The sequence below is a fragment of the Mesocricetus auratus genome, unplaced genomic scaffold (assembly GCF_017639785.1).
Source record: "Mesocricetus auratus isolate SY011 unplaced genomic scaffold, BCM_Maur_2.0 Super-Scaffold_100691, whole genome shotgun sequence".
NCBI lineage: Eukaryota > Metazoa > Chordata > Mammalia > Rodentia > Cricetidae > Mesocricetus > Mesocricetus auratus.
Genome location: NW_024429267.1, coordinates 34,313,363 through 34,327,977, shown reverse-complemented (window position 1 = coordinate 34,327,977; position 14,615 = coordinate 34,313,363). Strand labels below are relative to the sequence as shown.

Here is a 14,615-nt window from a genome sequence, read left to right as displayed (position 1 = left end):
TCTTTCCCTTACAATCTCATGAATGGGATATTCATTCTTACAAACTGTAATTGCACCATCCTCAGCCTAAGAGGAAAAGTTTCTTCTTCCCCAGGAGGCATGTCCTGTCAGTGCCATCACTCTTGCAATTTGGAGTCATTTAGTAAAATAAATGTTACCATGCGCCAGGTGGTGGTGGTGCATGCCTTTAATCCCAGCACTCGGGAGGCAGAGGTAGGCGGATCTCTGTGAGTTCGAGGTCGGGCTGGACCTACAGCCTCCAAAACAATATAGAGAACCCTGTCTTGTTAAAACAAAAAACAACAACAAAAAAATGTTACCATGCACCATGATCCTGTAACAGTTGAGCTGGTGCTGAGATACCATATGCCTATACAGCATGGATGCAATGGACAAAGACATTTCCATCTGTGCAACAGCACAAGATTTGTTTCAATATTCAGAATGGTGATCAATTTAAAATGTATGAATAGCTTAGTTTTGGTTCCTTTCAGGTAATACCTTTAGACCTTGGTTGAATGAAGGTAACTGAAGCTGTCAAAGAGCAACCCTTGGATAAAGAGTACCAACTGTCCCCTTACAACATTAGATGTAGTGAGAGATCTACCAGAGGCACCTGTGGCGCTGACCACAACCGTTTGTGCGTGGTCACAGGTATGTATGTGAGTGTGTGGGATTTGGTCTGGGTACCAGACGGGCTTGTTCTCTCTTGGTTCCAGTTGAGTCATAGAGGGCAGATGGGTGTTGATCCTCCAGAGTTGGAACTTCTGATACCAACTTGTGGGCTATAGGTTTCTCATGTAAGTGACTTCTCCCTGAATAAAATTAACCTATATTATCCTAGTCCTGTGTATCTTAATTTGCACATTCATATCTGGTGTCAGAAGTAGGATCCCAACCCACGCCTCAATTAGAGACCAGATTATGCACACACAGGCAAAGCCTTTAATATTCATTAGTTTATTTCTAGAAAAAGAAGTTTTCTTAAAGAAAAGATCTTGAACCAGGGAGTGGCAGTGCATGCCTTTAATCCCAGCATTTGGGAGGCAGAGGCAGGCAGATCTCTGTGAGTTTGACACCAGACTGGTCTACAGAGCAAGTTCCAAGACAGTCAAGGCTGAAAAGAAGTCTTGATATGTTGTCCACCATGGTCTTCAATACAAATCTTCTTGCTGCAACTTCCCAAGTGCTAGGACTACAGGTGTTCATTATTATTCCTGACTAAGGCCAGTATTTTTGAAGGATAAAAAAATGTCAACATATTAAGAATAGTGTGTTCTAGGACAACCAGGGCTATATAACAAAAAAAAAAAAAAAAAAGCAAAAAACCCACCGAAACAAAACCCTCCAAAAACCAAAAAAGCAATGAACAAAGGAACAACAACAAAAAACTACTGCAAAATCAAAAACATGTTCCCTACTTGTACATGCTGAATGGGAATGGAATAATCCTTATACAGGATAATATTAAAAAATGTAAAAAATCAAAACCAGAACAGAATCATTTATTTAGTGTGTGTGCTTGTGTCAGATGACAACTTGTAGGAGCTGGTTCTCTCCTTCTAGCACATGGGTTCCAAGGATTGAATTCAAATCCCCATGCTTGGCTGTTCCACAGACAGAATTCAGGTTGTCAGACTTGGCTCAAGCACCTAGATTTGCTGAGCCACTTGGGCAGCTCCCAAAAAATATATTTAGTGAAATACATACATAAATATATTTAGTAAAATACATACATACATATATACATGTAACATCTTATTGTACATTGCTAAATTATTACTATTATTATCCACAAATAAATATTAATTATTTTGAGTGTCCTGTTTTTGGCATCACTGAGTCCTCAAACATATAGGACTTCATGAATGCTAGGCAAGTATTCTATCACTGAACTGCATCTCTAGTCCTTAAAAAAAATTGAGATAGACCTTGAACCTTGTAATCTTTCTCCTTTACCCTCCCAAACAGGTGGGATTACACAGGCCTGAGTGACCAGACCCAGCTGACAGCCCTTTTTTTTTCATCCCAAGACAGGGTTTCTCTGTGTAGCCCTGGCTGCTCTGAAACACATTCTGTAGACAGACTGGCCTTGAATTCAACAGAGATCCTCCTGCCTCTGCCTCCCAAGTGCTGGGGTTAAAGGTGTGCAACACCACTACCCAGACGGCAATCTTTTTAAAACAATGTCTAATAATGTACATTAAGAAAGAATTGAGACTTGGGTAGGGAACCTTACCTTAACAATAGTTTGATAAACAAAAGGAAGAATTTGTTTTGACCACTGTTTTTCCAGATGAACTTCACCATTTTGACTGACTTGATATTTGCGACCTGTGAGCAACTGAGCATACACAACAGCAGATGTTTCATTTATTATTATTCCCTTTCTTCTTAGGTATCTAAGGAAAAAGAAAAAAGATATACATGTAGAGGTATGTATGCAGTCCATATCATCAATCAAACATATGCACTGCAAATAAATGCACAGCAGTTCTCAGCACCCTAGAAAATAGTGGTTCTCAGCCTTCCCAATACTGTGACCTTTAATGCAGGTCCTGATGTTGTGCTGACGCCCAACCATAGAATTATTTTCGTTGCTAATTCATAACTGTAATTTTGTTACTGTTATGAATTGTAATGTAAATATCTGTGTTTTCTGATGGTCTTAGATAACCCCTATGAAAGGGTTGTTTGACCTACAAAGGGGTCTCAAGCCATAGCTTGAGAATCACTGCCATAAACTTTTGCTAGTATTGATTTTAGTCTGTGGATCATTTCTCCACTGTCTATGTGCCTTAATGAAAAACATCAATGTATAAAAACTCTAGAACTTCACATTCAAGGAAGGTTACACACACACACACACACACACACACACACACACACACACACACACACACACAGTAATAGAAAATTTAAATTTAAGATAAAGTGAAAAAAGGCACCATGGAACTCACCAGGGTATTTTTTTTTTAAGTATGCTACTCATTGCAAAGGTTCACTTGTTACATTTATATGCCATATAAACTTTTCATAAATAATTACCTTTGCCTTGATGATTACTTTGGCTTTCAATTAAACTTGCATACTTCTTAACACTCCAATCTTTCTCTTTAAATGACTTCAGGGATTGAATGCAAGCTTTGAACATACTGAGCTACAATCCCCAGTTCTCTGCACTCTTTGCATCTGCATTTCCTAGTCACATATCTGACACTGTGCTTCAATCTCATAGTGCTCTTGCCTCAGTTTCCCAAGTGTGGTAATTAAAGTTGTGTGCCATCATACTCAACTAAGATATTTTAAAAAATGTATTTATTTAATGTGTGTGGATGTTTGGTCTGCATATTTGTGTACTATATGTGTGCCTGATGCCCTGGAGATCAGAAGAAGAGGGCAATGATGCTCTGAGACTGGAGTTAAAGAATAAGTAAATCACTACATGGGATCCTAACTCTGATTAAATGAAGCCAGTGTTCTTAACCTCTGAGCCATTTATTCAGCCCTCAACTAAATTCTCTATGATACTCACTGTTCTGAAATTCCTTGTATTTCTTTAGTCCAGTTCGACTGTTCTTTATCTGCAAGTTGGATGACTTTAGATGGTGGAGCAGTTTTCCCCAAATAAACCTTCTGTGTCCCTGAAGGTTCTTCCAAGTAAAACCTTAGAAATAAAAACAAAGCAGAAATTACGTAATCCCAAATTTGTGCTTTCCTGTAGAGCTTTTGCAGGGTACAACTGTAAAAATAAAACCCCCCAAATGGTTTTTGAATACAGTAATTTAAACTGAAGAATAAATATGTGTAGAAATTTCCTACGTTGGGTACGTTGGTATATATCTGGACACCCAGTTACTTGAGGAGCTGAGGGAAGAGAATGTTTTGAGCATGAGTTTGATACCAGCTCACACCACACAGCAAGACTCTGTCTCACCTTAAGAAAAGATGAACTATTCAGATATAAACATAACAAGATGATAAATCATTAGTGTAATGAAAAGATAAATCACTAATAAAAGAAAGCAAAATTTAAATAATGGAGAGGAACACAGTATTCATGGGTTAGACAACTCAATATAGTAAAAGTATCAAACCTTCCCAAATTCATCTATAGGTACAAAATTTTTCTTTTTCTTGTTTTTAAGTTTTTCTTCCATTCCTCTTCCCCCTTCTCCCCTTCCTCCAATCTCTCTTTCAAGACAGGGGCTGGCTATGTAGCATAGGCTACCCTTAACCTCTACATAGCTTAGGGTAGTCTTGAGTCTGTAGAGATCTTCATGCCTCAACCCAGAGTGCTGAAATTATAAGTGTGAGCAATTATATCCTTTAGATTTAACAAAATTTGTATAAAAATTCCTTCAATATTAATAGATACAGAACAATCTCTCTTAAAAAATGCAACAAATTAGAATAGCTAAAACCATTTTTTAAGACAAGTTATAGCCTGGCAGTGGTGGTGCACACCTTTAATCCCAGCACTCAGAAGACAGAGGCAGGTGGTTCTCTGTGAGTTAAAGGCCAGCCTGGTCTACAGAGTGAGTTCTAGGACAGCCAGAGCTACACATAGAAAACCTATCTTGAAAAACCAAAAGGAAAAAAGGAAAGTCAAATGTGTCACTTTGATGTTAAGACTTGGCATAAATTTATAATCAAGAAATGGGTACAGGGCTCTTAACTGCTCTTCCAGAGGACCTGGGTTCAATTCCAGGAAGCCACATAGTAGTTCACATCTGTCTGTATCTCTAGTTCCAGGGCTTCTGACACCCTCAAACAGACATATATGCAGGCAAATACCAATGGACATAAAATAAAAAAATAAATAAAAAGAAATGAGCATAAAAAAGTCCATAAGCATAAATAGGCTTGAGAGTCAGAAAAACACCTACACAAATACACGCACTATAAAAAAAGGTTTGTTATTGTTATGTCAGGGCTTTGTGCATAGCAGATGAAAGCTGTAAAGCACTCTGCCACTGATGAAGATTCTCAGGCTGGAACTAATTTTTTTTCTCAACTTTTAAAGATTTATTTTTATATGTATAAAGTGTGAAAGCCTGCATGTATGTATGTATGTGCCTTCAGTGCATGCCTTGTGTCTGAAGAGGCCACACACGGGCTTGGATTCCCTGAAACTGCAGTTACAGGTGGTTGTGAGATGTGCTGGTGCAGGGACCCAACCCAGGTCCTCTGCGAGAGTGAAAGGGCTCTTAGCTGCTGAGTCGTCTCTCCAGGCTCTGTGCCGACTTTTGACAAAAGCAACCCAACAAAGAAAAGGTATCTTTAACAAATGATGTTGTAGCAACGGAATGATTCATAGGCAAATTATATATTAAACAATCTAAATCTGAAAAATTATGCAAAAATCATTTAAAACGGATCATGGCTTAATGTAAAAAATGGTAAAACCACAGAATACTTCAAAGAAAATATTAGCAATCTGGACTACCTCCCAAAGGGAGAACTAAATTTTACTCTTCCAACAAGGAATCCTCAATATTTCTCACAGAAATGCCAGCAACTACAATTTCAGTTCAATTAAGTAATCAATAACATTTATGCGAAAACATAACCGGGAGATGTGTGCAGGCTAAGGGAAAAGGAGAGTAGACAAAAGACTGGTTTTCTAAAACTGTAATCCAATGTATCATTAAAAACAAAAGGATATTTTTTGACATGTAATAACTCAGAGAATACAATTGTGACCCAATTTCTATGAACAAAACTTAGCTTTAGCTACATGCAAGTAAAAAAGAGGACAAGCTTTATAAGAAATAAAAGTTTAAAATTATTAAGAAAGGCCTGCCTAACTATTCATTGATTAAAAGGATATGAGCTTAATTAAAATGGCAAAAAGTTAATCTTAAAATATAAGACAGAGATTGCTGGAAAGATAGTTCAATTTCTAGCACCCACATGAAAACTGCTAAGTCGTCTCATCTATAACTTCAGTCCAATACCCTCTTCTGGTTTCTGCAGGCAACACTCATATACATGGTACACAGACATATATGCATACACAAAATAAATGAGCCCCCCAATAAAAAGGACAAGCATAGATATAGTGGCCTACTCACATATCTTCCACTCTTAGGGATGGAGTCAAGAAGATGTGTACAAGTGTGAGGTGAGCCTTGTTAATAAAATATGTTCCAGACAAGCCAGGGCCACACAGTCTCATTTATTTGGTTTAAAAATTACTGTATTACCTATTTTAGAAGGCAGAAGCAATTACTGCACATGCCTGACAATCCCTACAATCTATGGTAGAAGGAGAGAATAAACTTCTTTTTTCTAACCTTATTAAAAATGGTTTAATAAATAAAAGTAATTATGAAATAAATGTTAAAACTTTAAATACTAACTCAGGGGAAATACAAATTCAGTAAGACTCTTTCTCTAACAATAACAGTTTTCTATAACCAACAAAAGGTATCTAGTGTTTTTCTTATGAAGATTACTAATAAAATATAGAATCAGTGTGCACATTTTAACAACATGTGTTTGACAAGCAATGCCAAGGTTTATTAAGACTGCATTTATGAATGCACCTGTTCTTGTAGAAGTGACTAGCAAGGAACTCATTTACATAACCATCTCTCTCAACATTTCAATTATTTTTCTGGTTCAAAACGTTGTCCTCCGACTTCTACTGCATGTCCACACTCATCCATCACACACACACACACACACACACACACACACACACACACACACACACACACACACTAAATCAGTGTACTATTGAATGAAATCTGGGAAGAATATGGAAAAGTTAAGGTTATATATGTTGTTAATTCTTATTAGAAAATATATTTGTTAAATAATACAATGGTTATTACTCAGAAAAGAATTGGGTGATAAAACTTCCAAGTTATTAAGAATAAAAGGAACTAACACAATATAATGTATCTACAATATCCCAGGGGTGTATATAATAAACTATTAACAGTGGTTGACTTTCAAGTGGTTGAGAATAGTTTTAGTTTTACACTAGAGTGTAAATGCTTTTACAATAATTTTATCTCCCAAAAATAAATGAAAGTTATCAAATAGCAAATCAAATATGTTAGAGAAATCATAAATGATATCTTACTTAGTTTCACCATCTGATACTGCCACAACTCTAGCTTCTTCCAGATGGGGCCAGTTAACAAAGACCGACTTTCCAAGCACTGATGACGCTATGTTTTCAATACTCTTAAAAGCAAAAACAGAATATTTCATTCATAGTTTAGATCCAAGAGAAAAATTTTCAGAGGAAAATTCTCCAATTGCATTTAAGTTTTAATTTGTAAAGTGAATGAGGTTACAAAATTCCCTCCACTATATCCTGACTTTACTGTAGATACATATTTCTCTTTCTTACCTCTCTGATAACAAGGAAAAGTGAAAAGAACAGTAGTAATCTCTTTGGTTTTATTTTTTCATAAAGAAAAGAAGTACCTCATTTCATTTGTGGCACATTAGCAAGAAAGAATATTACATTTAAAGCCAGGGAACACAGCTCCAAATTATCATTTTATCCCTTTCAGAATCTGATCAAATTATGTTTCTCTTTATGAAGAGAAAGGACAATGTCTTCCTTCCAATGTTGAGGATAAAGTAAAATAATATACTATTCTGTACAAGGCAATATTTTAAGTAAAAAAAAATCCTAGCTTTGAAAAGAAGATATTCAACTTACACATTTAGGTTAGATAACAACTTTGTAGTAGAAACTGATGTGTAAATATAAATCTTATTTATCTTTTGAATTATATTCAACCTTTTTTTTTGTTTGTTTGCTCTTTGTTTTGAGATAAGATAGGTCTTATGTAGCCTAGGCTGGCCTGGAACTTGCTATGTAGCCAAGGGTTACCTTGAACTTCCTGCTTCCACTTACCAAGAGTTGGACTATAAAATGTGCCCCTGTAACCACACCCACTTTAACATGGTTCTGGGGATCTAACCCAGGCTTTGTGCACACTAGACAGGCACTCTATTACTAGAGCTACATTCCCAGCTGAGCTGGTGGATGGCTGGCTTAGCATTCACAGAGCCTTGAGTTCAATCCCCAGAACTTCCTAACAGGGTGCAGTGGTGCATGTCCTCTATCCTAGCACTTGGGAAACAGAGGCAAGAGGATCAGGGATTCAAGGAAGTCTGAGACCAGCCTGAGATCCATTAGAACCTGTCTCAGAACATACATATACACATACATGAATCAATTTTGAGCAATAAGAGATGATGCTTTTTTGGGAATATTATTCTGATAATCAGACTTTTCTTAAAGTGAACATAAAAAACTACAGAAAAACAATTCTTGCTAGGCAAAGAAAAACAATTCATGCTGGATGGTGGTGACGCACACTTTAGTCCCAGCACTTGGGAGGCAGAGGCAGGTGAATCTCTGTGAGTTCCAGGTCAGCCTGGTCTACAGAGCAAGTTCCAGGACTAGCTCCATAGTTACTGAGAAACTCTGTCTCAAAAAAAAAAAAATAAAATAAATAAATAAAATAAAATCGAAGCAAGCTTCAACATTAGAACTGGGTTCAGCCGGGCGTTGGTGGCGCACGCCTTTAATCCCAGCACTCAGGAGGCAGAGGCAGGCGGATCTCTGTGAGTTCGAGGCCAGCCTGGTCTACAGAGCGAGTTCCAGGACAACCTCCAAAGCCACAGAGATAGGGTTTCTATCTCGAAAAAAACCAAAAAAGGAAAAAAAAAGAAAAAAAAAGAAAAAGAAAAAGAAAAAAAAAAAAAGAACTGGGTTCATTAGTCATTCTTTCTGAATATTTGTCTGTGTTCATTTATCTCAATCCCACTTTTAGTTGTTTTGGAAAAAAAATCCTTCCTTTACCAGATTCTTTCTGAAGCTTTAGCTGAAATCCACTATTATGTCATGTGCAGTCTTGCTATTATACATCCTTTTCTATTACAAAAGCCTGACAACGTCCAAAGAATTCTACTTTCTTCTGTAGCAATTTTTCTGGATGGTCTTCTTCTCTGCCTATAGTTATGCTTGCAGCCTTCTCTGTGCTAATAAAAGTAATTCTAAAAAAACCTTTTTTTTTTTTTTTTTTGAGACAGGGTTTTGGTGTGTAGCTCTGGATGGCCTGGAACTACGTAGACCAGACTGGCCTCAAACTCATGGAGATCCATTTGTCTCTGCTTCTGTCTCTCAGAGTGCCAGGATTAAAGACACATAGCAGCTAAAAAAAGTCCATTTTTAGTTCATGTGTACATGTGTGTACATTTGTGTGGAGTGCCCGGTCCCCAGGAGCTGGAGTTTTACAGCAGTCTGAAATGGGTGCTGGGAACAGAGCTTGTCCTTCACAAGAACAGCAAGCACCCTTACTGTTGGGCCATCACTCAGGCCCCAATCACAGCTTGATGAAGAAAACAACGCCTGCCTCCTTTACTGCCTATCCACCCACTCTTCCTATTGCCTATCATTAAGAATTGAACTTCTGCCTTCACCAATGTACTGGAATAAAATTTAGACTTTGTTTCAGTTTTGTAACATAAAATTTTTGCTTCAAGTTTTTGATATCCCAAGTTGTGACAATAACTTGGGAATGATTCTTTTTTACTTCTGAATCCTCAATGTCACTTTAATGGCTCCTTTTGCAGTCTTCATAATTGTGGATTTCTTTTTGTTTTCCTTATATTTGTTTTTCAAAATAAGACTTATTTATGTTTATGAGTTTTTTTTTATTATACATGTATGTACATCACAAGAATGCCTGGTACCAACAGAAGCTAGAAGATGGCATTAGATACCCTGGAACTGGGCTGTTGTGGGTGCTAGGAACCAAATGCAGGTCTTTCTGGCAAGAATGACAATTCAAGCCATCTCTCCAGCCCTAATTGTGGAAACCTCCTTAATCAAGTTGAGACCATTACCATCCAATGTAACTTTGTATATCTCAAGACCTCAGTCATCAGTTCTTGTTAGGAACTTACAGTAACAATATCTGTATCCAACCTCTAGCCTGAGAAATTTAACTGTATACCAGAACACACCCCCTCCACCTGAGAACTCAGTTCTGTAGCCCAGGCTGGCCTTGAACTCACAGATATTCACCTGCCTCTGCCTCCAGAGTGCTAGGATTAAGGGCTTGTGCCACCAATGCCTAGCTTACCAGTAGCTTTTAAAATGAAGTTTTAGCAGACATTGGTGGTGCATGCCTTTAATTCCAGCACTTGGGAGGCAGAGGCAGGTGATCTCTGTGAGTTTGAGACCAGCCTGGTTTACTGAGCAAGTTCCAGGACAGTGTCCAAAACAATACAGAAAAACCCTCTCTCAAAAAAAAAAAAAAGAGAAAAAAAAAAAGAGAAGTTTTTTTTACTTGAACCACAGTTCATAAATAACTGGGCTATTTTCTCAGTTTTTCTAAGACAGTACAATGTTAGTATATTCTAAATGCACAGTAGGTTTACTGTATACAATAAAATTCTTATTTACAATGAACAATTGAGGTTATTAGAATTTCTATCTTTGTGAAACACTAGCTAAGAAAGGTTACTGGGATAGCTTTAGTTAAATATCTTAGTAGCCACCTTAAGATTTCATCATGATTAATCTCCCAAACCAACAACTTTCCTATTTTAACTTTCCTTGTCCATCAAACTACTATTACTATTTCATTAGCCTGGACAGCTGAGTTAGTTACTATTTTAAAGATCTATTGCCATTTTATTTATATCCTTATCATTTAAGACTACAGACTTTGAATTTCCTGGTTTTACTGGTTTTTTTCTTCTTTTTTCAATTTGGTTTAGAATATTGCTGATAGATTAATCTTTATGAAGATATCAATTTCAAAATAAGTCATAGGAGGAAAAAATCCAAACTCCTTAGCTTGGTATTCCAGATGCCCCTTAATCTGCCTCAGTTTATCTTCTAGCCTTATCTGTCACTACTCACAAGTCTTTTGCTTCAGTCAATTTTATCTATTCCTTCCTTCAAATACATTGAAATTGTTCAGAGAAAAAGATTTAAGAAATATTTCAAACACAAAGGTTAAAAATGAAGCTGGGCGTTGGTGGCACACGCCTTTAATCCCAGCACTCGGGAGGCAGAGGCAGGCGGATCTCTGTGAGTTCGAGGCCAGGCCTCCAAAACAGAGAAACCATGTCTCTTAAAAACCAAAAAAAAAAAAAAAAAAAAAAAAAAAGAGGTTAAAAATGAGACAATACATCCCAACTACTTATTTTGGAGTTGACACTACTTCCTTTCCTTCAAGGAGGGTGCCTTTCCTCTCTTTGTCCCAATGTCTCTCAGCACCTAACTTGAAGCCACTGCGCATCTACATTGTCCCTAATCACCGGCCAGCAGAGTTCATTTCCTCTTCAGATCCTGTTCATGGTGCTAGTTACAGAGGCTCTTAGTGCCACCTAATTCATATTTCTGTGCTTCATCTTAAACACTGAATCTGAGTTATGGCACATTAAGTTTCTTTGTTAAACACCTTAGCAGGTACAAGAATTTTTATGCATCACAGATATTCTGTAAATGAACAAACAAACAAATAAAATACTTACAAGTTCATCTGGTTCTGTGTTCACTAAGATTTCCAACATCATGTTCTCACCACGACTGCTCTGCTGGAATACTTGAACACCACTTTTCTTCAAAAAAAACTTTAAAAGAATTCAAAGAATTTAGTTTAATTCTTTATGATCACTTCACTTTTAATAAAGTGAAAAAAATCTGAATTAAATAGCCACTGACTTTATGTTTGATGTGTTTCAAAGTAGGGAATCCACAGAAATATAATGCCTTCTGGTCAACCCTGGTTATTCTGTTCTTGTTTATGTCTACACGCCAAGCATCTAATGATATTATTTTATACCTAGAAAATGAATCAAGGTATTTAATTTAAAATTCAAACATTACAAACAGTTACAACTTTCAGCTTTCTCCTGACTCTTTCACAAGAATCACTGTTGTTTAGAAAGGGGGATGTGTATTGTGGCATATGTCTATAATTACAGCACTTGAGGTACAAGTTCAAGGCTATCCTGAATTACATAATGACTTCTAAGCTAGCATAAGCAAGATAGTGAGACCTAGAAATACACACACACACACACACACACACACACACACACACACACACACACACACACACACGGCCACGGCAGTAGAGGAGAACTGTTCCTTGAAAGAAATAATCCAGGCATAGTGGTTTATACCTATAATCTCAAACTAGGGAGGTTGAGGCAGGAAGATTGCTCTGAGCTCAAAGCTATTCTGGGCTACAGAATGAAATCCTGCCTCACAGAAACAAACAAACAAACAAAAACAAAAAATATGGCTTTATAGCAGGCAAGGAAAATCGGTCCTCAAGGACAAGAGTGAACCTCGGCTCAGACTGATTTTATTGTAACAGGGGCTGGACCAGATAATTTTACTTTAATTCTATTTAAGCACAGTACAATTTGGAAGAGAGTATTTGGATAACAATTAACTCAGCCCCAAGTGCACAAAAATTTAAGACATGTTTACATTGAGATTCTTAATAAACTACATCTAGATACTTTTACAAGAATGGGTACTGTTGACTCAGACAGAGTCCCCAAGACTTAGGGTCTAGGGAGCTTGACTGAGGTAAACAACACCCGTGGGAGTCAGGATTGGCCTGGCCCTAAGATAACATACATCACTTAGGCTATTATAAAGCACAAATAAGAATGGATCTATGACCTAAAAGCAATGCTTACTTGATATCAACTAATTGTCACAAGATATTAATTATTCATAGATATTCAAGCCTCTCTCTCTGTGTGTGTGTATTGTGTGTATGGGAGTTATTTTTTATTGGGAAAAATTACAGAATAATATTACCTTGTACAGCATCGTTCTATGGCAGGGAACTTCTCTGGCCATGGAGAGGAGTAGGTAAACTCTGTGTCTTTATCATACCAGCACATTAGACATTCACTGTGTTGGTTTCTTTTTCTTTCTTCCTTTTTGAGGGAGTGATTACATGTTTCCATGGCGTCCAACAATCTCTTCTGATGTAAAGAATAATAAAAGATTTTTAAAAATCCTGTAATCTCAACATACAGAAAAGTATTTTTCCTTTGTATAATACCAGGCTGTTAAAAAATAAAAACTTGGGCTAATGGGGTGGCCCAGCAGGTAAGGGCACTTGTTGCTGTCTGATGACCTGAGTTCAGTCCCTGGGATGCACATGATGGAGGGAGATAATCAACTTTCACAGGCTGTCCTCTGACCTCTACCTGTGCAACATGTCATGAATGAGTGCATTAACACACACAGATGTGTGTGCATGTACATAGAGAAAATAAAATGAAAGCAAAGCGAGAGTTCAGTGTCATTTTCAAGTATGTAGCAGGTTCTGCACCAGCCTGACTTAAAACACAAAACAACAGAAAAAGGTCCAGAGAGAAGAAACTATGGAGTAATAAGGTAATCTAGAAGCTGCCTCAGTATAGAGGAGTGAAAGACCCCGGCCCAGCGCAAGCAGCTGAGGCTTATGGAAAACTCCTTTCCCCCACAGCTCAGCCATTTTTTATCAGGAGGGAGCTCAGCTCAAGGTCTTCGCAGCTGAATAGTCACTACTATCTCTGTCCAGATAGGGGCACAGGTGTCTATGGTCTGCATAGCCAGCCCAGAAAGATTGGGCAGGCACAGAAACCCTTTGTTCTTCAGATAGGGCCAAGGCCGAGAATTGAGTTCTGAGAGAAACCTTAATTGCCTCTCTGTCCAGATGGGAGAAACCTTAATTGCCCTTGTTCTGAGCCCCAGCCTCATTTAAATTACCCAATCAGGGTCCCGTAACTAGGCTTCTCGCTTCTGTACTGCGCTTTTTGCTATAAAAGAACCCCTGAGTCCCCAGCTCGGGGCTCTCAGTTCCCGAGACTGAGATGCCCCGGGTACCCGTGTATTATCAATAAAGCCTCTTGCTGTTGCATCCAAGCTCGTGGCCTCGGTGTTCCTTGGGTTCGGGTCTCCCTCCCGTGAAAGTCCCCCGCCTGGGGTCTTTCAGGAGAAGATTAAGTGTAAGTATATTTGAATCCAAAGACAGAAAGAGAGGAGAACTTAAGGGGCAGGTTATGTACTGAAAAGAAGTACAACCAGCATGTAGTACAATCAGGAGACCAAAGAACCACAACCAAGAACTCATGGGATAAAAAACTAACAATTAAAAGCATAGACCAGCTATTCAATGAAATTATACCAGAGCATTTCCCAATTCTAGAGAAAGAAATCAACGTCTAACCATAAGGGGCATTTAATTTTTTTTACTTATTCACTGACTTATTGACTGGTGTGCACACATGCAGGTATGCTTGCTTGTGTGAGAGGTTAACATCAAGTGTGTCTTCTTCTATTGCTCTCTACCATATAGCTGTTTTTATTTTACTTACTTTTAACTTACTTATTTCATGTGTATAGGTGTTCTGCTTGTATGTAAGTTTATGCACTATGTATGTGCCTATTGCCTATGGAAGCCAGAGGAAGGCATCAGATCCCCTGAAATTTGAGTTACAGAGGGTTGTTAGCTGCCATGTGGGTGCTGGAACCAAACCTAGGTCTCTTGGAAGAGCAATCAGTGCTCTTCACTGCTAAGCCATCTCTCCAGTCCCACTTTTGTTTTCAA

The 14,615-nt window shown here is 37.8% G+C and overlaps 1 protein-coding gene across 3 annotated transcripts in view; it reads right to left on the bottom strand.

Moving 5' to 3' along the window:
* Nucleotides 1-14,615, bottom strand: part of Xrn1 (5'-3' exoribonuclease 1) — a 96,914-nt gene that overhangs the window by 43,731 nt on the left and 38,568 nt on the right. For all 3 annotated transcript variants that reach the window (XM_040739578.1, XM_040739577.1, XM_040739579.1), the window contains 6 exons: nucleotides 12,833-13,002; nucleotides 11,717-11,837; nucleotides 11,527-11,625; nucleotides 7,097-7,200; nucleotides 3,536-3,667; nucleotides 2,240-2,402 (listed from right to left, as the gene is read on the bottom strand). In XM_040739578.1, the coding sequence (XP_040595512.1) occupies nucleotides 2,240-2,402; nucleotides 3,536-3,667; nucleotides 7,097-7,200; nucleotides 11,527-11,625; nucleotides 11,717-11,837; nucleotides 12,833-13,002 (789 nt within the window). The remainder of the gene's footprint in view (nucleotides 1-2,239; nucleotides 2,403-3,535; nucleotides 3,668-7,096; nucleotides 7,201-11,526; nucleotides 11,626-11,716; nucleotides 11,838-12,832; nucleotides 13,003-14,615) is intronic.